Here is a 24329-nt window from a genome sequence, read left to right as displayed (position 1 = left end):
TAATATTAGTCTGAATCTTTTTACTTTTGTCTATACATAAGTAGATACATACTGTATTACATTTACTTAGTAAGTGTAGTGATTAGGTTTATTCTATCAAACTTTTAAGACACACACACACACACACACATACTAATCATATCACATAGAAATCACACTGATCACTGGTCCATAAATTAAAAAACATCAACATTAAAAATGTTAAAACATTAAAAACCGAGCTTTTGGGTTCCACTTGTGCCACTGAGGTTGCTTTGGTTCTGCAGGATCTCTGGCCTCTGGGGTTTGAGCTGGTTTCTGGCAGCAGCAAGTTGGCAGTGGATCCTGTGGGTTGCAAAGTGGGCCTACGTGGATCAGACTTGTTTTTTTCCAGTGCATCCCATGGGTGCTCGATTGGATTGGGATCTAGGGACTTTAAAGTCTGGGTCAGTGGTTTTGGGCTTGTTGCTGGCAGTGGGCTGTGGTACACTATGTGTTTTGGTGCTTTTCCTTTTTTTTCGTTGCCAGCACTGGCATTTCTTTCGAATTGGACAGGCTGGCCTTTGGTCCCTGTGAGCATGGGTGAGCCTTAGGTGCTCATGATCCAGTCACCAGTTTGCTGGTGTATAGTTGGTGTTCACTTCATGTGGTAGCGATGTCAAAGTTATAGTCAATTAGGCCATATAGACCTTTTACACTCATGTGACTACTGTGCTATTATGTTATTGTATACTAATTCAATGTTTACTTATATTATTTTATTTTGGAATACTGGTTGGCATTGGTCACCTATTATTTAAATAATTAATATTTTTCTATAATTTCTTATATACATGTTTCAGGTTGCTGTTGGTGACAGTCAGACATGAGTACCTAGGCCAAAGGGTCTTCCAAGTCCCCTGGTCTACAGCAGTCCGGCAAATCAAGCAGCTTATTTACCAAGAAACCAATTTTCCTGTATCCGAGCAAGAGCTGATTCACAATGGAAAAGTGGTAAGTCATAATTAATGAACATACTAAAGAGCAGGTGCTTGCTGAATTGCTTTATATGGAAAAGCTTCTATTGTATAAGGATCTTTTTAAATGCATGATAGACCAAGAAATCAGTTAAGATATTATTATAGTTGGTATTTTTGATAAACATATGTGTGTTTTTGCATTTGTTTTAAAATGAACCTTGTTTTATTAACAATATTATTAACTTTGGTTAAAATTGCATGTTGCATGGTCTAATAATATTAAAGCATTGTTCTAAGGTAAACTGCAAAGCAGGCAGAAGATTAGGTTTATAATCTACTATAACAAAGTAATTGCAAAACCAGCCATGTGGGACAGCATATGGCTTACGGTAATTTTTTGACTTCTCTGTTTTCCGAGTTAACATCTTATTAGATTCATTTGTGTGTGAATGAGTAATAAAGGAATGGGGGCTGTCAACTTTGTCTTGATTGTATACAGTAAATGCATAATGGAAATACAAGTCAGGTGCTTTTTTGTGCCAAATGCACAATACTAAGTCATAGTTTTTTCTATTAAAGACACTGGCCTAAAGACACTGACACTTAAAAAAAATTAATAGCTTACATAAGTGAAATAAGTGACAATAAGTGAAAATAAGAAACAGCATGTTTTTGGAAAATATACACTCCGTCATTTGTTTTATCATTTGTTCTATTTATTAAAGGAGCCACTGTTACCAAGCAATTACTATTGCATAATTATAAGACTAGATAATAATAATTTTATGTAATTTTTTAAAAAAAGAAACCCGACCTGAAGTAGTCCCCACTACTTGCCTTGACTGCTCTAAAGGGGGCTCCTGATTGAAAAGAGCAGGTGGGTGAGTTCTCCTCAAGGTTACTAATGTCACAATCAAAAAATAATCACAGGCCAAGCAATCTGTAGATCTAGAAGCAACCAACCAGACAATCTGGGAGAATTCTGAGGCTCCATTTACAGTCACAGTATCACTCAAATTCTGCCAGAACAAGCCTTGACTTCATATATTTTGAGTCTATGAGTCTAAGATCACTTACACTGCTTCTTCTGCTGCTGGCATTACTCCAGCGTCTGTAATAAGCTTGGGAATTTTTGCTTGTGGTGATTCTTCATGGAGATGCTATGACAAGTTCTGAACTTGCTAGGCATAGAAAGGGAGAAAAAAAAGTGATGTTAATACTATCTAAAATGTTCTGTGATTGGCTTGGTTTTTATACAGTGCAACTTTTTCCATGGGCAAAGCCTGCTTAGCCCAGATGTACAGTATTAGGCAGTCTTGTGTTATATAATGTAATAGGCTGCATTATAATGCTTTTATTCATTAGGTATTAGACAAGTCTTTCAAGGCTGGTGTTTGGAATTAACTATGGATTTGCATTAGTTATTATTCTTTTCAGTGTTACATTTCGTAATAGATTAGTAATCATTTGATTTTCTCCCAGCAGTGGAATAGGATTTAAACTGTAGGATCATTGAAGCATAGCCACTGAGTTAACACCTACATGTTGAAATCTAATTGATACAAAAGCTGCACATTGATGTTTATGTTAAGAAACGGTGTAAAAAGTATTACTTATCTATAATCAATTTATCACTAAGGTGAAGTGGTGGCTATTTTCTAATAAGGAGTGGCCATAGATTCATATATTGACCAGTTTATTAAGATCTTTTTACTTGGTCATAAATTACTTGTTTGAAAATGCACTGTTTGGCCAAATAGTTTGTGGACACCTGACAATCCTAACCATATTTGGTTTTTCCCCGAAATGTTTACACAAAGTTGGAAACACACACTTGCCTAAAATGTCTTTGTATGCTGTAGCATTAAGCGTTCCTTTCACTGGCGCTGAGAACTCAGTTCCAGCATTGCAGTACGCCTGTGCACGAAGTGAGGTCAGTAAAAAACATGTTTGCCAAGGTTGACTTTGAAGAACTCCAGTGGCCTTCACAGAGCCCTGACCTCACTCCTACTGAACACTTTTGGGATAAACTGGCTGACACAAAGCCTCCTCATCTGACGTCAGTGCACGAACACTAATGCTCTTTGGCTCAACAGCCGCATTTGAAATGTAGTGCAAAGCCTTCTCAGAATGATGAAGGTTATTATACCAGCAAAGGGGAACTAAATCTATAATGGGACATTTAACAATCACATATGGGTATGATTCGTCTGTGGCCATATTTTTTTATTATACCACTGTGATCACATAAACCTAAGCAAAAAGATGCAACATAGATTTACTTTCTATGTCACCAAGGGAATAGACTTTTTGCCTGTGCCATTAAGTGATCTTAGACTGATCGATGGCTGACCCTTTTTGTCAAGCTGTAACTGTGTATGCCAGAACATGTTGAGTTTAACAGGTGACTAAGTAGAAGCTTTAGCTTTGAAAACATTCTGTAGCCTTTTTGACTTGTCTGAGCAGAGAAAAAATATGATTTTGGACATTTCCCAAACTCAGATTTTTTTTTTTTACCTTTTACCTTAGGGCTTCACATAACTGCATGCCACCCTGCTTCAAAGTGGGTATACACAGATATGATCAGATGCTCAGAATAACCTAAAGGGGCTTTGTGACTCACATAAATCAAACTGAGATTGAATATAACCCTATACTAGAGCAGCTAATGTCTTAGAGACTCGATTTCGTTTTCAATGTATTGATATCTATTCCACCAATATATTGGTTTATAGTAAAAAGACTAACATTGTCTGACTGCATGATGATATTGAGGTTGTGATATTGTTTTTCTACTTAGATTAAGGACAGAGTTGAAATCGGAACCTTAGTACTACAAGGGAGTCCAGAAATAACCATGACTCTGCACGGACGAGGACTGCGAGGGGGCGGTAACATACATATTACATTACAATTAATATGCACATGAATTATGATTCATTTATATTCAAGAAATATTTATATAGTAATAAATTAGTACTTACTGTGTATTTACCATTGAGTGGAGAAGGTTACATCACCCTTAATTAGGAAAATACCTGATATATAAACATTTTAAAAAATAAAAACCGAAGCACTGAGAAAGTGAAATAAATGAATTTCTCCTCTGCAGCAGAGGTAAGTTTTGGTCTTGCCTTTCTGGGATGGTCTTCATGAGAGCCAGTTTCATCATCACGCTTGATGATGGTTTGGCAAATGCACTTGACAATACTGTTCTTGCAAGAGCTATTTCAAAAAGGCTGACGTCCAAATCTTAAAATAATAACTGACGGTTGTTGTTGTTGTTACATAATTCCCTTTTTATATAACAAATTAATTACCTAATTCTATATGTGTTGTTTCATAGTTTTGAAATCTCCAGTGTTGTTGTAGATTGTGGAAAATAAATCAGTAATCAAAGTCAAAGAAATTTGCAAGTAATCCCAAACTTTTAAGTGATAGTATATATCACAATCAGAAATAATATTCTGATTGTTTCACAAGAATACTCTAACATAGTTCTTGAAAACTCAAAAACGATAACTTACATTATACTCTATGTCTTGTTGGTTTCATTATTTTCCAGTAAGGGGATGTAAACCTGTGCATTCCACCATCTAAGAAGATGAACATTTCATAGTGTTTTTTGTCTCCTACTCTTTTACAGGGAGGTTTGGGCAAACCACTCCACCTTTGGTAGAGTTTCTGAAAGACATTTTGCGACGATATCCAGAGGGTGGACAAATACTCAAAGTAGGTCTTGATGGTCAATATGAAATTAAATGTAGAACATATGCATCTATAGACGGAGACAAATTTAAGAAAAGGCCATGATTCATCAGAACAGCTTCAGTTCCCCTTAGTGCAAATCTTTTACAAATCTTTGGAGCAGTACTGGAGGGATGTATACCATTCTTCAAAAAATATATATTTTCTCACTTGATGTAAGCTGATGGTTGTACAGAGTGCTGTCTGAAGTATTGCTCCAGAATCTCCAATTATTTTTGAATGTGTTCAGATCTGGTGACTGACCCCTGCACATCATTTACATCATTTTCATAAATTTGTTCATTGAGCTTAATGTGGGTCGGGTCATGCACATACCACTCCCATCAGGATAGAAATGTTTTATTATAGGTTAAACATAATCAGGCAGAACCTTGTACAGATCCAGATAATGCTTCTTTTTCAGGGCGTAATTAGACTCTTGCCTTGCCAGAAAAGTTATTACCCAAATCATTACTAGCTTAGATTCGCTCTTTAATTATTTATAACATTTTCTAAATCTGTGGTGTAATAGTCACTATGGTGATAAGTTCTCCTTGCTGACGTGCATTTGCTCATCGTGGCAAGGTCTTCCTATTTAACACTCACTTGAAACAACAAAAAGAAATGTCACAAGTAAACATCAATTAAAGTCCTACATTGAAAACAAGGTCAGTGTTTAAAATAAATGGCTTGCCTAACTGTCCTGACTGATTGTGAATATAACTTTAAAGCAAATTGCCACTTGATCATTGTCTCTTAGGAGTTGATTCAGAATGCAGAAGATGCAGGAGCAACAGAGGTTAAATTGATGTACGATGAAAATGAATATGGGGTGGAGTCACTGTGGTCACCTGATATGGCACAATATCAAGGTACATATAAAATACTAAGTGCAAACTGCCATTAACACTATAAATTGTTTTTATTCATTTTTATTTGCTGTGTGCAAAATCTGAGTTTACTGTAATATAATTGTAATGCAGTTGTCTTTCCCAGGAACGGCCCTGTATGTGTACAATGATGCAGTTTTTACACCAGAGGACTGGAATGGGATTCAGGAAATAGCAAGGAGTAGGAAAAGAGAGGACCCATTAAAAGTTGGACGATTTGGGATTGGATTCAATTCTGTTTACCACATAACAGGTAACTTTAATAGATGGAGATCCTTAGATACTGGATATCAATTTTTGCAAAATATAATGCATAGATATACTTGATTTTACATTTAAGATTAATTATTGTTTCTTTTCAGATGTCCCAAGTATTTTCAGTGGGGATCAAATCGGGATGCTGGACCCTCATCAGATGCTGTTTGGAGTCCATGAGTCTGGACAGTGCTGGAATTTAAAGACTGACATAAAAGAAATAACGGAGCTGAATGACCAGTTCGCCCCATACTTTGGCATTTTGGGCAGCTCTGAGCAGACCATTAAAGATGGCAACTTTCCAGGAACGCTTTTTCGCTTCCCCCTCCGTATGAAGCCTTCTCAGCTGAGCAGCAATGTTTATAACAAAGAGAAAGTTCTTGAGTTGTTTGAGTCTTTCAAAGCTGATGCAGACACAGTGCTGCTCTTCCTCAAGAGTGTACAGAAGGTGTCTCTGCATGTTCGTGAGTCAGATGGTACTGAACGGATGCTTTTCCAGGTCTCAGCAGGTGAGAACTCTGAACACAAACTCGAGCGGCCCAACTCTCTGAAAACTCTAGGCCTTGCCATTGACAGCTACAGTAATGGTGTGCCAGTAAATTCAATCACTTGCAGCACATACCAGCTCAGCATTGAGGTGCAAGATAAGACTGCAAAGGAAATTCAGAGGACCACTTGGCTGGTTTGTAACGCTGTCGGTGGACGAGGAATGTGTAGTGAACTGGACAATCTTGCGGATGATCTAAAGTTCATCCCAACTATCGGCATAGCTTTACCACTGATGCTTCTTGATGATGAATACAAGGGGGCAACTTCCAGCTTCTCAGGACGGGCATTCTGCTTTCTTCCACTGCCATTGGGAGAAGAGAGTATGACAGGGTTACCAGTGCATGTCAGTGGCTTTTTTGGCCTGACTGATAACCGTAGAAGTATTAAATGGCGGGAGGTGGACCAGTGGAGGGACCCGGCGGCCCTTTGGAATGAACTCCTTGTTGTAACAGTCATTCCAAAGGCATACTACACACTCATTATGGAGACTATTAGGAGAATTCAGACCATGAAAGACCAAGATTTTCCCCTTTCTCCTCAATGCATTTATGAAGCTTGGCCTGATCCCAACAGGATACGCTCATACTGGAGACCCATTCTTGAGCCCCTATTTCATGACTTGCTCCAGGAGCCAGTTATCTACTCTCTCAGCAACACTTGGGTCAATGTGGATGACACAGTGTTTTTAGAACTAGACTGTACAAAGGACAGCACAGAATCAGTGATCAAATACCTCCAGAACTCAGGGATGATGCTAGCCAGAGTGCCAGCCAAAACTTCTGCTGTCTTGACCACATTTTTCACCAAACCTGACAGCCTAAAGAACGTGACTCCTTCTTTTGTACGGCAGATGCTAAGAAAAGCCAGGCATAAGGGGTCTTGCAGTGAAAAACTCTTTCTTCTTGAATTTATTCTAAGTGATGCCTGTTACAGTGACCTTATTGGATTGGAGCTGCTGCCTTTGCAAAATGAGACATTTGTTGCTTTTTCTTCCTCTGTGAGTGACAAGGATGCGGTGTATATTGCCTCGGAAGAGTACCCAAGGTATGACATTTAGCATATTTTTTAATGATTACAAAATGGTTTTAGGAGATTTCTAGTGTATTTTTTCTAAATATTATACAGTTACTTTATAAATATTCATACATTTCAGTTGTATTCGTGCATATAACTTGACTCTGGAATAAAATATACACTTTTTATTTAATTTTCTTAATAGGTCCCTTTACCCAGGTTTGGAAGGAAGATTTGTACTGGAAAGCATTACGCCACAAGTCATGAATAGCCTGAAAGAAGCAGCCAAAAGTAGAGGTAAATATAAAAATGGTTATTATCACAACATTAAAGAATGGCTGGTGTGGCCAAACTCTTTTCGAAGATCTTATCAAAATACTTGAGGGCCAGGCTCCAGTGTGGGAAAGGTGAAATTGAGTAATGAATAATCTCTCTAATTTCAAGGTATTTACATCCAAACTGGTAATAGTGTAGGAATTAGAGGACTTTCTCTATGTGGTCCCATTTCTGGTACCTAAGGAATTTGGAGAACTAACATAATCATGAATTAAATTTTTACTTTTTATGCTTGGTCGCAAATTGACTTTAGGTAATGACTAAGAATTTTCAAAAGGTTTTTCATGCTTAATGGTTTCCAGCTCTTTTGAAATCACCCTTTCTCACAGTGCTTCTGTCTGTAGCCATGAATAAGTATCACTACTTAGTGTCATTACTAAGTATAGCTGGGAGACATTATCAGTAAATATCTATCTGTGGGCTGCATTTGGCCCTGTAGCGACATTTTGGACACCCCTGTCTTAAGTCAATGAACTTGCATGCATATTTGTTCATGTCATGGCTAGTTTTTCAGTAACATTGACAGTAAAAAACAGCAAAGACACAATGTTGTATAACCTAAACCTGAATATATGGCATGTCAGGGAAATCTACAGAATCTATGAACCTGCTTCTGACTTTTAAGCCTTTTGAAAGTAATGTTAAAATTTACCACATGCTCTTGTCTTCCTATGTGCTAATCACATATAAGATATTAAAGGTCTGTGGAAAGAAATGTGATAACTCTTTAAAAAATGTCAGTTGATAAAGGAATTCCAGGAATCGCTTCGAACAAACTTAGGAAAATAACGCTTTGGCAGCAAACAGTATTCTTCTCTGAGCCATTAAATGACACTGTAGGACCTGAACAAACTACACTCCCAATATGCATACAGCATAAAAATTTAATTCACATTTTATTTACAGATTTTCTTTTGTAAGAATAACTGTCCTTTTTTTTTAATTTTGATCCTGATGTTGAATGTGAATCCCAGTTCAGCAGTATCTATGGGGTTGTTCAGGTAAGTAAGTGCCTGTGGAGGAGGACAATCCATTCCCCTTCTTAATGGATCAGTTTCTATCATTACATTTGTAGTGATGAATAATACAACCTAATAAATTTATAACATTAAATCTACTTACCTTTTTACAGCAATGTAATGCCAAGGCAACTGATTAAAATAGATAAATGTCAGGCACTACTCAACTAATTTTTATGTGCTAACAAATGCAGTGGTACCTCAGCATATGAACTTTTACCTTAAGAACTGTAATTTTGCAAAAAAGTTGCCTCGGCATGTAAAGCATTTCCAACATACGAGTGATTAAACCGATTCGAACTGAATGCGTGCCGTTCAAAACCTGTCAGTGGAAAGCCAAGCAATGCGAGTTTACATATTTTTTGTGTTTTTTTACATAAATATTGTATGTAAAAATACAAAAAAGTTTTGCCTGCAAAAATACGTATGATTATAGAGTTAAAAATTGGTAATATTCTTGGGTGGCTAGAATAGATTATTTTTATTTACATTATTTCTTGTGGACTTTTTTTTTCGCAATACTACATTTCGCCTTAAGAACTCGCCATCAGGACAGATTAAATTCATATGCCAAGGTACCACTAATAAATATAATAAATGTACAGTGCTATGTTAAACTCCTAGACTTATTAAAAGTTATTAAAATAAAGAAAGATTAACATTACAGTGTTAATATTTGTATGTTTACAGCATGCAGTGCATGTGCAATGCAAGTTAATTGTGAGACTTGTGTTCTTGCATATTGTACTTAATATGTGGAAACGACCATCATTCACATTTTTGTACATCATGTCTTTACTATTGTGATTGTAATTTTCAACAATTACAAACTACCGTGTGTACATATTAAACCGTCTATTATAGCAAAATAAAAAATAAAGGAAGCATTAATTTTCAGTGATCATTTTAAATTCAAATCAAATTCAAATTTTATTTTTCACATACAGTCATACACAGTACGATATGCAGTGAAATGCTTATGATTTTACTTATTATTTTGAATAAATATATGTACTATTTAAATGTTTGTATTAAAATGTTTATTACCTTTAGTATATGTTATAATTTACTTAGGGACACCTGTGCACCTGCACATTCATACGATTCATCCAGTTAGAAAATCATGTGACAGCATGTACTTGCAGTTTCTCTTATAATATGCGTCTTAGGGCTTCTTTTTTCTTTGTCTTTTCAGTCTCTTGAAAATATTACTGGTCATGCGTTGCGTTTTTTTGGGCTTGGTTGAGCCCAAAAAATGACAATGACAAGCAACTAAGTTATTTACATTATTGGTCTGCTTTTCCCCAAAATACATTGTTTGATGCTGTCTACACAGACAAAGCCCTCCCACACACCCCATGTGGACCTGCACAGTGCCCATAAAGATCCTGCTCCACAGTGCTGTAATCGGTCTGCATATTGTGCTTTGCATGCTGAGATGTACAAGTGTTGTTTATAAAATTAACAATGATGTATGCTTTTAAATGTGGATGCAAATCAGGTTTCAATTCAGCCAAACTTATGTCAATCATTGTTAGATGCTTCCATTATTTTTGAACAATGTAGTGTTTACCGTAGTCGTACAGTATGCTTTAAAGGACACTAACACTGATTTATAATTAAACATTAATATGCATATGTATGTTTTGATTATGCATGTGATTACTCAAACTATGCAGATGTATGTTATATAATTCCATATAAATCCAAGGCACTAGCTGTTCACTGCCAATAAGGACAAAATGAGCATTATTTGCTACAGGGTTGTAACTACTAAGAATCAATTCTAAAAAAAAATGTTTGTTTGTTTTTCTAGGAAGACCCTGTACTCAGGTTCAAGTTCTTACCCGAGAAAGATCTGCACGTCTCATAAAAGAAGTCCTTACAACAGCATGGCCTTCCAGAGACTTTTCTGTGCTGTGGTACCCTGGTGATAAAGAGAAAAAGCATCCCTTGACATCTTGGCTGCAAATGGTTTGGAGACATCTGTACATTAACTTTGCTGATGATCTTAGCACCTTTGAAGACATGCCTTTGATTCCTAATGTGCCACTGACTGATAGTATTGATTCCTTGGAGCTCCTGCGTCTCAAGACGCCATCTCCTATTATTATTATGAATGAAGATGAGTGCACGATTTCTGAGGACTTGCTGGAAGTCATAAATAAAGTTGGAGGAGTTGTCTTACAAAACTTGGATTCTTGTTTGCAACACCCACTCCTAAAAAATTACATCCATCCATTATCCCCAAGCACTGTGCTACAAATTATGGACAGGACCTCATCCCAGAGACTGGCTAGTCAGATCTCGTCCCTCACTGTCAAACAAAAGGTTGCCCTCAAAGGGTTTCTGGCTGGCCTTACAGATGTCACTGAAAAGGAAAAACGCATAATTCAAGAGCTTCCCATGTTTGTAAAAGTTGGAAAGGTTTCAGACAAAGATACCCCATCTTTTACTTTCCTGAAAGGAGCTAGAGCATTGCACCATACTGCCAAGCATCCTCCTGATGTTAAACTATCTATTAATTTGGTTGACAGCAGTGATGCGGCTACGATTCGTCTTATTCGACTATTAAATGTGGAACAGGTTAAAAGCACTGAATGTCTGAAGGTGATTATTCAGGACATTGAAAAAGGTTTTTACACCAAAGAAGAAATAGAGAAAATCATGCTGTGGACCCTGACTCATTTGTCATTTTTCAAAAATGAAAACAAAGAAGTGCTCACATGGCTTTCCTCTCTTAAATTTGTGTATTCCTTCTCTGGAAAACCTTTTGCAGCAATGGACTTTTTTGATCCTGACCTGGAGATACTACAGGACCTGTTCTACGTGGAGGAAAAAACAAGATTTCCACCAAACACCTACACATCATCTCCTGATATTCTTCATTCTCTAAGGCAGATAGGACTTAAGAATGAGGTGCAGCTTACTGAAAAAGATGTCCTTCAAGTTGCTCAGAAAATTGAAGAGTTGCAGGGAAGCCCTGATCCTGAATGGGAGCCTGTTCTGAAGAAGGCGAAAACACTACTTACTATCCTGAACAAACAAACAAAGTTAATAAAATCTTCGGAAATTCAGGCATCCCTCCTAAAAGTGAAATGGGTACCAGTCTGCAAGGACAGACCTTTAAACTATCCTAAGTCTCTGATCTGGAAGGGAGACTCTTGTAATATCTCCTCTCTCTGTGACATGTGTAGTATATCTCATGCAGTGCTCGTTGGTTCTTCTGTAACACTGGTGGAGCGAACATCTTCTGGCATGAGAAAAGCCCTTAAGTTATCCATGGAGCCCCAAGTTGATCAAGTACTCCAACATTTAAAAGCGGTAAATGATTGGCACAGATCCCAAGTATTTACCACAGAGGACTGGTATCAGTTCCAACAGATCCTTTTTGAAATTTATGGCTTCATGCAAATTCACCTAGAGGACGCAAGAGAAGTAATGAAGTCTCTCTCCTTTGATTGGGTTTGGACCGGCAAAACGTTTGCCTCACCTGGCATCACAGTCCTTAAGCCTGTTCCAGATTTGGATCTACAACCATACTTGTACTCACTACCAAAAACCATTGCAAAGTTCCACAAACTTTTTAAATTTTGTGGTTCTATTGATGAAATTGACTCTAACCATGTGCTCCAAGTGGTTAAAACAATTAAAGAAATAAGTGAACAAGAAATGACAAAAGAAGAAAGCAAACATAATATCCTGCTCTTGATAAACATTTTACGATGGTTGTACAACAATCAAATATCAGTGGATGTTGACATGCATGTACCAATTCTTTGTTACAAAGATCCAAGCCAACTGGTCATGAAACCAATTCATGAGTGTGCATACTGTGATATAAAAGTTGATGATCTGAATGATTTACTTGATGATACCACAGAGCCGATCATCCTTGTACATGATGATATTCCCATGAAAACAGCAGAGTGGTTAAGAGTTCCATGTTTGAGCACAAGACTGATAAACCCAGAGAACCTTGGCTTTGAACAATCAGGTCAAAGGGAACCTTTAACAGTGAGAATAAAAAACATTCTAGAGGAATATCCATCAGTTGCAGATATATTTAAAGAGCTTCTGCAAAATGCTGATGATGCAAATGCCACTGAATGCAGTTTCCTGATTGACATGAGAAAAAATCTTGATATTCGAGAAAACCTACTGGATCCTGGAATGATTGTCTGTCACGGTCCTTGTTTGTGGTCATTTAACAATGCTGTGTTCTCTGACACAGATTTCCTCAATATAACGAGACTCGGCGGATCCATAAAAAGATGTGAAGCAGACAAAGTAGGCAAGTTTGGATTAGGATTCAACTCTGTTTATCATGTGACAGACATACCTATTATCATGAGCAGAGAATTTATGATAATGTTTGACCCAAACATCAATCACATTAGCAAGCACATCAGAGACAAATCAAACCCAGGCATCAAAATCAATTGGAGTAAACAGCAGAAACGATTGAGGAAGTTTCCTAATCAGTTTAAGCCTTTTCTTAATGTCTTCAACTGCCAGCTGCCCCTTTTACAAGAGTCCCCCTACAAATATGATGGAACTCTCTTCAGACTTCCATTCAGAACAGAGCATGAAGCATCAGTAAGTGAAATTAGCAGTATTTACTACAACACCACTGATATATATTCACTTGTCGATGAGTTCAGCATCTGTGGTCATCGGCTGATTCTTTTCACTCAGCATGTTGGGACAATGGTCCTGAAGTATTTGAAATCGGAGGAGTCAAATCCTGCTGCTGCTCAGGATGTAGTCACAATAAACAAAAGTGTGTGGTCATCCAAAGCGACATATGGCCCTCTCAGTATTCTGAAATCTGCAGCCAAAGTCATGAAAAAAGTTTCAAACACCAACAGAGTACCAGCTGACATTCCTAAATCTGGCTGCATCATCAGAATTGTGGTAGAGGAATACCACAATGTTTTCAGACGTATTCTTGATCTACAGTCACCACTTTTCAGAGGTTCAGAAGAGGATCCCTCTGCGTACTTTGAAATGGCGGCTAAAGGCTCTCAACCCAAGAGACTTACTGATGAAATTCCTCAAAAAGGTGTCGAAACCACAACCTGGCTCATATCTTCATGTATGGACGTGACTGAAGCTTTGAGGTTTTCTCTGAGTGAAAGTGGAAAACGACTAGGCTTAGTGCCGTGTGGGGGTATAGCAGTGCTGCTCTCTGAGGAAGAAAATAAAAAATGGACATTGCGGACAAATGCAAACCCAATCGGAGAGGTTTTCTGTTATTTACCTCTCCGAATAAAAACTGGACTACCAGTACACATAAATGGATGTTTTGCAGTTACATCAAATCGTAAAGAAATATGGAAGACAGATACAAAAGGACAATGGAACTCCATTTTCATGAGACATGTGATTGTGCAGGCATACATGGCTGCACTTAATATGCTGCGTAATATGTCTGAAAATGGGGAACTCCTTGAATATCACTACTACGCAGCTTGGCCTGACCCTGGAGTTGTGCATGATGACTTTAACTTGATTTGCCAAGGAGTATATCAAGAAATTGCCAAAGGTCAAGATGAAGACAATGCAAAAGTCTTCTCGGATGGCAAAACCTGGGTCTCAATCAAGTATGTTCGGTTCTTGGATGACACGTTGCTCTGCAAACCTGAGGTTGGACCTGCTGCCTTTAAAATATTCATGAAATATCTGAAAAAGTGTGGCACCCAAAATCTCTGTGCTGTTGAGCTACCAGACTGGGTCAAAGAAGGCTTTGATGATGCTGGCTGTAAAGGGAAACTGATGGAGAACACTCTCACAGAGAAACAGTTCTTTACAGATGTATTTTTCCCTCATATACAGGATATAGACAAAGACCTTCGGGACCCACTGATGCACTATGTCCTCAATGAAAAAGTGGAGGATTTTGCAACTATCCTAAGAGAAACCCCATGTATTCCTTGCTCAGGACCATCACACAGTCTTGTTCTGCCATCTCGACTCATACATCCAGAAGGAAGAGTTGCTAAACTGTACAGCAGTGAAGATGGGCGATTCCCTGAAGGAAGTTTGAAAGACTATTTGAATCCAGTATGCTTGGTGAAGTTAGTACAGTTGGGTATGGTAAAAGATGACCTTTCCTGGGAAGATCTGACAGAACGTGCTAAATCTGTTATGGCTCTTAACGAAGTTGATCATACTGCTGCATGCCAAAGGAGCAGTATACTGCTTAGTTTGATTGATGAAAAACTAAAAATGAGAGACCCATGGGCAGACGAATATGCTGCAAAATTACAAGACATCAGTTTCCTTCCATTTTTGACAAAGCCTGCTGGTTTTTCACTGCCCTGGTATGGAAATAATTTCCCTCAGTCAACAATGTTTACTGCAACAGAACTTTTTACCACTGACCATCAGGACACTGTATGTTTGATGAAGCCAATCCTGAATGAGAACTCTCCATCTTTTAAGGGCTGCGGACCCATGTCTCTGGCGGTGAAAGACTATTTTGGATTGATAAAAAAGCCATCTGTTAATTTAGTTATCAGTCAACTCAAAGAACTATCAAAATCATTTGATGGGGTCACACTGTATCAAGAAAACATAACCAATGCTTGCTACAAATATCTCTATGAAGAGATGATGCAGTCTAATGAGGCTAAGGAAGAAATTATGGAGGAGCTGAAAAGATTTTGTTCCATTCTAGTGGAAAACACATATGTAAATCCATCAAAAGTGGCATTTCATTTGAATTTTGATGCTGCTCCATTTCTATACCAGCTTCCTAACAAGTATAGAAACACTTGCCGTGAGCTTTTTGAAACTGTGGGGGTTCTTCCAAACTTTACTGTTGAAAACTTCTCAGCTGTTCTAGAATTGATCAAGAATGAATGTGGAAGAAGATGTCTCTCAGAGGATAACTTTCAGCTTTGTCGTAGAATAATCAGTGAAGGAATATGGAGTTTAATTAGGGACAAAAAACAGGAGTTCTGCCAAAGCAACTATGGACAGATACTTTTACCTGATAGCAATCTCACGTTGCAACCATCAAAGTCACTGTGCTACAATGACTGCCCTTGGATAAAAGTCAGGGATACGTCTGTGAAGTATTGTCATGGGGATATCCCAAGAGAGGTAGCGGTAAAATTAGGTGCTGTTCCAAAACGCCACAAAGCCTTGGAAAGGTATGCATCCAATATCTGCTTCACCACTCTTGGAAGTGAGTTTGGCCAAAAAGAGAAACTTACCAGCCGAATCAAAAGCATCCTTAACGCATACCCATCAGAAAAGGAGATGCTGAAAGAGCTTCTTCAAAATGCAGATGATGCCAAAGCAACAGAGATATACTTTATCTTTGATCCCAGGACTCATTCAACTGACAGAATATTTGATGATAAATGGGTGCCTATGCAAGGGCCATCTCTCTGTGTGTACAACAATCAACCGTTTACAGAGGATGATATCAGAGGAATCCAGAATCTTGGCCGAGGCACAAAAGAGGCAAACCCTGGCAAAACGGGACAGTATGGAATTGGATTTAATTCAGTATATCACATCACTGACTGTCCATCTTTTATTTCAAATAATGATATACTTTGTATATTTGATCCACATGCACGTTATGCACCTGGAGCAACAACTGTTAGCCCAGGAAGAATGTTCAGAGATCTGGATTCTGACTTTAGGTCCCAATTTTCTGATGTTTTACACCTATACTTGGGCAATCATTTCAAGCTGGAACGCAGCACTATGTTTCGATTCCCAATTCGCACTGTGGAAATGGCAAAAATTTCAGAGATTAGCTCAGTACCTGCTTCAGATAGAATGGTCCAAAATCTGCTGGACAAACTACGAGCAGATGGTGCAGAATTACTTATGTTTTTGAACCACATGGAAAAAATTTCAATATGCGAAATAGAATATCGGACAGGTGAATTGAAAACGCTATATTCTGTTACTGCAAAAATCACAGACGGTGATCGCTTGAAACGTAAACAGTTTCATGCCAGTGTAGTGGACAGTGTGACAAAGAAAAAGCAGCTGAACCAAATCCCAGTACAACAAATAACATACACAATGGCTATCGAAGACTCAGATGGGAACTCAACAAACTGGCTGGTGTGCAACAGAACCGGATTTTCTGATATGGAAAAAGTTACAAAAAGTGTCATTTCGGCCCACAAAAATGAAGACATAACACTCTTTCCTCGGGGTGGGGTGGCAGTTTGTACTAGCCACAATTACAAAAAGGCTCACAGAGCCTTCTGCTTTTTACCACTTTCACTGGAGACAGGCTTGCCTTTTCATGTGAATGGGCATTTTGCCTTGGATTCTGCCAGAAGAAACTTGTGGAGGGATGATAATGGAGTTGGTGTTAGGAGTGACTGGAACAATAATCTAATGACAACATTAATAGCCCCTGCTTATGTTGAGCTGCTAATTCAGCTTAAACGTCGGCTGTTCTCTGGGCATGATCCCACAGTGACAGTTCTACAGGGAACACCAGTTCACCAAGCCAAGGATATGTTGCGGAAGTTCTTGTTTTTCTTTCCTGTAAACAGACTGGACATTCAACCAGACTGGTACTGTTTGGTAAAAGCAATCTATCGCTGTGTTGATACAGAGCTGAAAAGACTTTTGCCTGTGCTTAGGGCACCACATTTGGATAACACTGATATTATGCACTCTGCAATATACATTTCCTGGGTTAACACATCTACTTCAACTAAAGGCAGAGCATTCTTTGACAACTTGCTACAAGATGAGTTGCAGCACCTGAAAAACACGGAGTACAATATTTCCACACGTAAATCGGTGGCAGAAAATGTTTACAGACTAAAGGCCATGCTTTTGGATATAGGCTTCAATTTAGTCCACAGTTGTGATGAGACAGCCAGTCTCTATTTTTGCTTGGAAGATGCAGGTATTCCAGTCAGCTACGTGACCCCAGAGGATGTCAGATGCTTCCTTTTGACCTTTTCATCCCCAGATACATCTTGCCAGGTTGGAAAGCTACCCTGTCGACTGCAACAGTCTAATTATAAGCTTTTCCACAGTCTAAAGTTGCTGGTGGACTATTGCTTCAAAGATATAGAAGAGGATGACATCAGAATAGAGGGGCTACCATTGCTTTTAACAATGGACAACATTTTGCAAGTCTTCGACTCAAAACGTCCCAAATTCCTAACAAGCCACCATGAACTCGTCTCCTCCAGGACTGACCTGTTCATGCATACACTATACATGAGATATTCTAACATTTTCTTCAAAGCAGGAGTTGCAAAGGTTTTTGACATAAGCAGCTTCGGAGATTTATTGGGATCTGTCCTACCTCGAGAGTACAAAACCAGGATTCCTGTAAAGTGGAGGGAAAACTATGCCAGTGAATCTTGGCTGAAAAGTGCATGGCATTTCATCAGTGAAAATATCGGCATCAAAGATGACCCAGCAGAGGTGAGGCCAAAATTTGAGACAGCTATGGAGACTCTTAAAGATTGGGCTTTACTACCAGGGATCAAGTTTATGGTATCAAGCAACAAGTTAACTGTACCAGAACATGATGCTTTGTTACCCTTCAGCCTGATGTATGCTGCCATTTTCCCCAATGGACAAAATGAGAAGGTTTTCCACACGCTGATGAAAGCAGGATGCATTCAAGTGGCAGTAAACAAAATCTGTGCCAAAGAGAATCCCATTTTGCCTTTACTGGCCCAGTACACAGCAAATATTGACAATCCTTCAAGCATTCTGAGATCCCTTGAGTACATGATTCATACATCAGCTTTCAAAGCAAGCAGCTTGACTGACAAAGACTGCGAAGCACTCTTGTTGTACTTTAACTCTAATTTGACAAATTTATGTCAAGATGATGTGCAAAGTCTGAAATTGCTCCCATGTTACAGAGCTTATAGTGGCCAGCATATTAGCATTGCAAACTTTGGAGCTTGTTATATTCTGACCAAAAGCATTCCATCAGTTGACATGGAAAAATGGGCAAACACTACATCCTCAGCTTTTCTGTTTGATAATCCACAGCTGAAAGAGCTCTACACCTTTCTTGGTTGCAGTCCAATTGATGACCTAGAAGTCTATCTGAAGCATCTCCTTCCAAAGTTTGACATTCTCTCACATGATGCTAAAATCCAACATCTTATTTATCTGAAGGAGAGATTTTTGACAATGGAGGAGTCATGTTGCATGAAGGATCAGCTCTATGAAAAACTGGAAAATCTGTCATTTATTTTTGACTCAACAAGCAGACTAAAACCTGCCAAGGCTTTCTATGACCAAACAGTTAAAGTGTTTGAAGTGATGCTTCCACCAAAATCTTTCATTCCCGTGGACTTTTTCAAGAAAATTGAGCAAGTGTTGAAACCAAAAAATGGCACTTCACTCCTGCCTTCCTGGATTGCATTCCTACGCAAGATAGGTTTAAAATATATTGTGTCTCAACAGCAAGTTCTCCAATTTGCAAAAGAGGCCAGCATCAAGTCACAGACAGAGAACTGGTCTAAGGACAAAGTTCAAACCATAGTAGATGTTCTTCTGAATCACATTTTCAATGAGAGGACAGATCTGTTTGAGGGAGCATTTCTCAAAGAACTTTCAATGATCTCATTTTTATGTCCAGAACGTGCACCAGCAGAACTTGTCAGACTGCATTCTCAATACCAAGAAATCAATGGCACTCTTCCTCTAATTCGTTTCAGTGGATCTCAGGTTAATCCAAAATTTAAACAAACTGATGTTATGCAATTACTTTGGACATCTTGCCCTATTCTACCAGAGAAGGCTACTCCGGCAGTCATAAACGACCAAGAGGGAAGCACCCTTTCAGGCCAGGAACAGCTTGAACAGGTTTTGGCTATGTTAAATGTAAATTCAGATCCACCATTGGAAAAGGTCATTAGCAACTGCAAAAACATCTGCAGTGTCACAAACGTGGATGATGATACAGTCAAAACAAGAAATAAAGTCTTGAGGAGAACCTATGAGTTCCTTAATGCAGATATAAGGGAATTCCGTTATCAGTTACGAGGGATAGCTTTTGTTATGGTTGAAGAGGGCTGGAAGCTTCTAAAACCAGAAGAGGTTGTAATAAACCTGGACAATGAATCGGATTTCAAACCATATTTATATAAGCTTCCCCTTGAACTTGGTACCTTTCACCAGTTGTTCAAATTATTGGGCACTGAGGACATTGTATCAACAAAACAATATGTTGAAGTTTTGTGTCGTATATACAGAAGCTCAGAGGGTAAGCAGCTGGACCCAAATGAAATGAGAACAGTAAAAAGAACAGTTTCTGGACTCTTCAAAAGTCTCCAGAATGACCCTGTCCAGATTCGCAAAGATCTAGAGACTCTCCAAGATTTGACATTTTATCTACCAAGTCATGATGGTAGGCTTGCCAAGTCAAACAGTTTAGTCTTTGATGATGCACCACATTATAAGAGCAGGATACAGGGTAATGTTGGAGTCCAAATGCTTGTTGACATGAGCCAGTGCTACCTAGGCAAAGACCATGCTTTCCATACTAAGCTTATTATGTTGCTCCCACAGAAATTGAGGCCCAGACTTTTGAGTAGTATCCTTGAAGAACAACTTGATGAATCGTCTCAGAAAATGTGCCGGTTTGGAGCCATTTGTTCACTTCAGGGTCGGCTTCAGCTGCTGCTTTCTTCTGAACAGTTTATTACAGGACTAATAAGAATAATGAAGCATGAGAATGACAACGCATACATGGTAAATGAGGAGAAAGCCATACGACTCTGCAAAGCCCTCTGCGAGGGTTTGAAGGTATCCTGTTTTGAAAAGCTGCAGACAACATTGCGAGTTAAAGGCTGCAGTCCTATTCCACACAGCCGAAGTGAAACTCTGGCTTTTTTGAAGCGATATGGTACTTCAGTTATCCACCTCTACATTCAACATTCAGATAGCAAAGATATCAATTTTCTTCTTGCTCTTGCAATGACACTTAAGTCTGCAACAGACAATCTCATTTCTGACACTTCTTATCTGATTGCTATGCTAGGCTGCAATGACATGTACAGAATCACCGAAAAGTTGGACAATCTTGGTGTAAAATATGACTCAACTGAGCCCTCAAAGCTTGAGCTTCCCCTTCCTGGAACACCAATACCTGCAGAGATACATCATTTACTGCTAATGGACCCAATGAATGTTTTCTATCCTGGCGAGTATGTGGGCTACCTGGTTGACTCTGAAGGAGGTGATATTTTAGGGTCATATCAGCCAACCTACACATACGCTATTATTGTTCAAGAAGTAGAAAGAGAAGAGGATGACAACCCAGGTTTTCTTGGTAAATGCTTTCAAATTGACATTGGATATAGTGAATACAAAATTGTAAGCTCCCTTGATCTATATAAATTCTCCAGGCAAGATGACAGCACCAACATTCGAGAGGGTGCCCCAGCTACTCAAACAAGCCCATTAGAGACTTCTTCCACAGGCTCCAGAATGACACCACCTATTTATCCTGGCAAGGAAAATCACATACCTTCAACAAAAAAAGGGTCACCTAAAAAGATTAAGTTCAATGCATTACCTGAAATTCTGAAAGAAGTTACTTCAGTTGTAGAACAGGCTTGGAAACTTCCTGAAACAGAAAGAAAGAAGATTATCAGAAGGTTGTATCTTAAGTGGCATCCGGACAAGAATGCTGAAAACTTGGATATTGCTACAGAAGTCTTCAAGCACTTACAGAAAGAGATCAGCAGGATGGAAAAGCAAGCACATGTAGACCAGGCCGCAGACAGAACAAGGAGAACATTCTCTGCATCCTCCACTCGTTTCCAGTCAGAAAAATTCTCTTTTCAAAGGTTTTACACATCATGGAACCAAGAAGCAACAAGCCATAAATTTGAAAGGCACCAATTTAAAGATCAGTTTGCGAGTTATTCAGGAGCATCACGTTCTAGTCGCTTCTTTGTGCCCCCGTCATTTAAATCAGTTGGAAACCCTGTGGAGGCAAGAAGGTGGCTAAGGCAGGCAAGAGCAAATTTTTCAGCTGCAAGAAATGATCTTCATAAAAACGCAAATGAGTGGGTGTGCTTTAAATGCTATCTGGCCACTAAACTAGCATTAATTGCTGCAGACTATGCAGTCAGGGGAAAATCAGACAAAGATGTGAAACCCACAGCACTGGCACAGAAAGTAGAAGAGTACAACACTCAGTTAAATGGACTGGCTAAGGATGTCAACATCTTGGAAGGTTATGGTGTTGACAGCCTTAGAACCCGCTATCCTGACCTCTTGCCCTTTCCTCAGATTCCTAATGATAGGTACACTTCGGAAGTTGCAATGAGAGTAATGGAATGTACGGCTCGGATAATTGTCAAGCTAGAAGCCTTTGTGCAACAAAAATCATGAAGCGTCAGAAAAATAACAGATATTTGCATCAAGATAAACAACACAAATGGTGGCCTTGTGCAATAAGAATTAATGGTAGTGCTTTTGCTTATTTCAAGCAAAAGTGTCTGTCCATCTCACAATTATGCACAGTACCATTAATGGTGCTAAATCCCAATGCTTATTGCATACATTTGCTTGTATATGTCCGGACTGATGCCTGAGCCTCAATTTCTTTCTGTTTCTGTGACTTACTTTTTAGCGTGAAAGGTTATGACTTGCAAGTGTACATAAAGCTAAAGGGCATAGCAATATTTTTCTTTTTAATATAAAGTTTGGGTTTATTTTATGTACAGAAATTAACAGGAACATGCTGCTTTTTTACTTCATGTTTTATATAAAAGTATTTTTCTTGGCACAGTCATCAAGTTGACTGTAATGTCCTGTAATTTGCATGCATTTGCACTGCACTTTTGAGTAAGGAACGCTCGTGAGACTGCTGAAATTTAGTTAAGCGGAGCCTTTTACACATGGAGTGTTGTGGATTTAACAGTGGTACATTAAAAAATGCAAAAACTGACCTAATTGTCCTGTGACCTCTGGGAGATACATATACAGTATAAATATATCCTATAGAGTTGTCAGTTTTTGAATGGAATAAAGCAATCACCAAATTGTGCATAGAAATGTATGTAAGGATAAAAAAAATAAGATAATCAAGTTCAGTATTTGACATTAAACATTTTCTTAGAACCAGGCTAGCATAACCTACTCTGTCAGTCCTAAATTACTCTAACATCTGTCCCTCTGTAATTTTTTTTTATATTTTAGAGTATCATGGTATTCTCAAAAGATTCCTGCATTCCAATACTTTTCACCATGTCTTTGTAAAATATAATTAGAAAGCCAGTGTTGTTTGTTTTGTTTTTTTAACAGAGAAAAGGAAAAAAGAAAAGAAAAGAAAAAAGAAGAAATGCTTAGTTTTAAAAATAAGATTTACCACAATCATGGTGAGGTTAGTCTTGGCAACTACTCCAGCTATACAGTACATGACTGTTATTTTACTTTGCCACATACAGTAGTACAGTAAATAGTAAGAGTACATGATTGCATGATGTAAATACAACTACATTGCATCTGTTACTAAGAACTAAGAAGTGTGACTAAAAATCCCATTAATCCACCCGTGCTTGTTTCAAATGACGATCCAAATGATGTTAGCAAAATGCACTTTAAAATCATAGAGGTTGGAATGGGTTGGGTGAATTATAGTTACATTGCCTTTTTGCATTACAATGTTGTCTTCTTTGTTCTTTTGTTTCTTTTATTGTGAAACAATAAAAAAAGACCTGGATATTTATTCTTTTTATTATAAATTAGGCTGTGTTTTGAATTCAATCGAATTTTGTTACTGTTCTGTACATCTTTCTTACTTTCATATCTATTTTATGCCTTATCGCAGCATTGTCTGTTGAAAACCATCACAGAGACCGCTGATTTTAAGTCTTTTAGTGTATCTCCTGCGATACAGTGTATCTCCTGTCAACAGTGCTATGGAGCCAATACATTTCCAGAGCATTTCTGTGTGTCTACTCTCAGTAGGCCCAGCAATCTTTTTGGGACACTTGACCCAATTATATTGGGATAAAAATTTCCAGACTATTAGCATTACTAGCTAAATTATGGTAGTGTTTAACTTAAAGAGTAAGCCATGCATCGGGTGTGACATGTAACTCTGAATGGCGCATGAAATTGGTTATTCTTTTGACTGGTCCACAATAAACATGGTACACAACTGTGGTAATTAGAAAGCTAATATAAAGAAAAAAATATAAACCCTTTCAAACAAACATATATTTAGATAAACTAGAACTGTTTATAATAAAAAAAAAAGTCCAGAAAGCCACAATGCCCTGTGCCAATATTGAATAAAAGGCTAGATAACATCTTACATTTGTGTTCATGTTTGAGTTATTGTCCTAAAAGATGTTAAAAACCCATTTTTGAGCAAATAATCTAATACAATACTAAAACTCAATACCTCATACAGGAAGGTTAAAAAATGATGTGTAATTTCTGACTTTCCCCAGGGTGATCAGTACATCAAAAATGTAGTAGAAGTGTCTCATCATTTAACTTTAACATATAAAGTAATATTTGTTTTATTAATTATACAAATTAGAAGATAATCAGAATCTTATAATAATCTTAAGGGTTATACACTTGCTTCT

The 24329-nt window shown here is 38.1% G+C and overlaps 1 protein-coding gene across 1 annotated transcript; it reads left to right on the top strand.

Moving 5' to 3' along the window:
* The first annotated feature begins 5469 nt into the window (after positions 1 to 5469).
* On the top strand, positions 5470 to 23031 carry sacs (sacsin molecular chaperone). The gene is made up of 5 exons (XM_053507731.1): positions 5470 to 5557; positions 5682 to 5828; positions 5938 to 7423; positions 7599 to 7690; positions 10565 to 23031. Exons 1-5 carry the CDS (start codon positions 5494 to 5496, stop codon positions 22117 to 22119), a joined length of 13344 nt encoding a protein of 4447 aa, XP_053363706.1. The 5' UTR covers positions 5470 to 5493; the 3' UTR covers positions 22120 to 23031.
* The last annotated feature ends 1298 nt before the right edge of the window (positions 23032 to 24329 follow it).

Source organism: Clarias gariepinus, chromosome 11 (genome assembly GCF_024256425.1).
Source record: "Clarias gariepinus isolate MV-2021 ecotype Netherlands chromosome 11, CGAR_prim_01v2, whole genome shotgun sequence".
Taxonomy (NCBI): domain Eukaryota; kingdom Metazoa; phylum Chordata; class Actinopteri; order Siluriformes; family Clariidae; genus Clarias; species Clarias gariepinus.
This window is presented reverse-complemented; position numbering and strand designations above follow the sequence as displayed.

Excerpts from the sequence above, each read along its gene's own strand:
- sacs (XM_053507731.1), top strand. The coding sequence starts at position 5,494 with ATGTACGATGAAAATGAATATGGGGTGGAGTCACTGTGGTCACCTGAT. Across the intron at positions 5,829-5,937 it reads TTCTGTTTACCACATAACAG|ATGTCCCAAGTATTTTCAGT; the intron begins GTAACTTTAATA and ends GTTTCTTTTCAG. Across the intron at positions 7,424-7,598 it reads GCCTCGGAAGAGTACCCAAG|GTCCCTTTACCCAGGTTTGG; the intron begins GTATGACATTTA and ends TTTTCTTAATAG.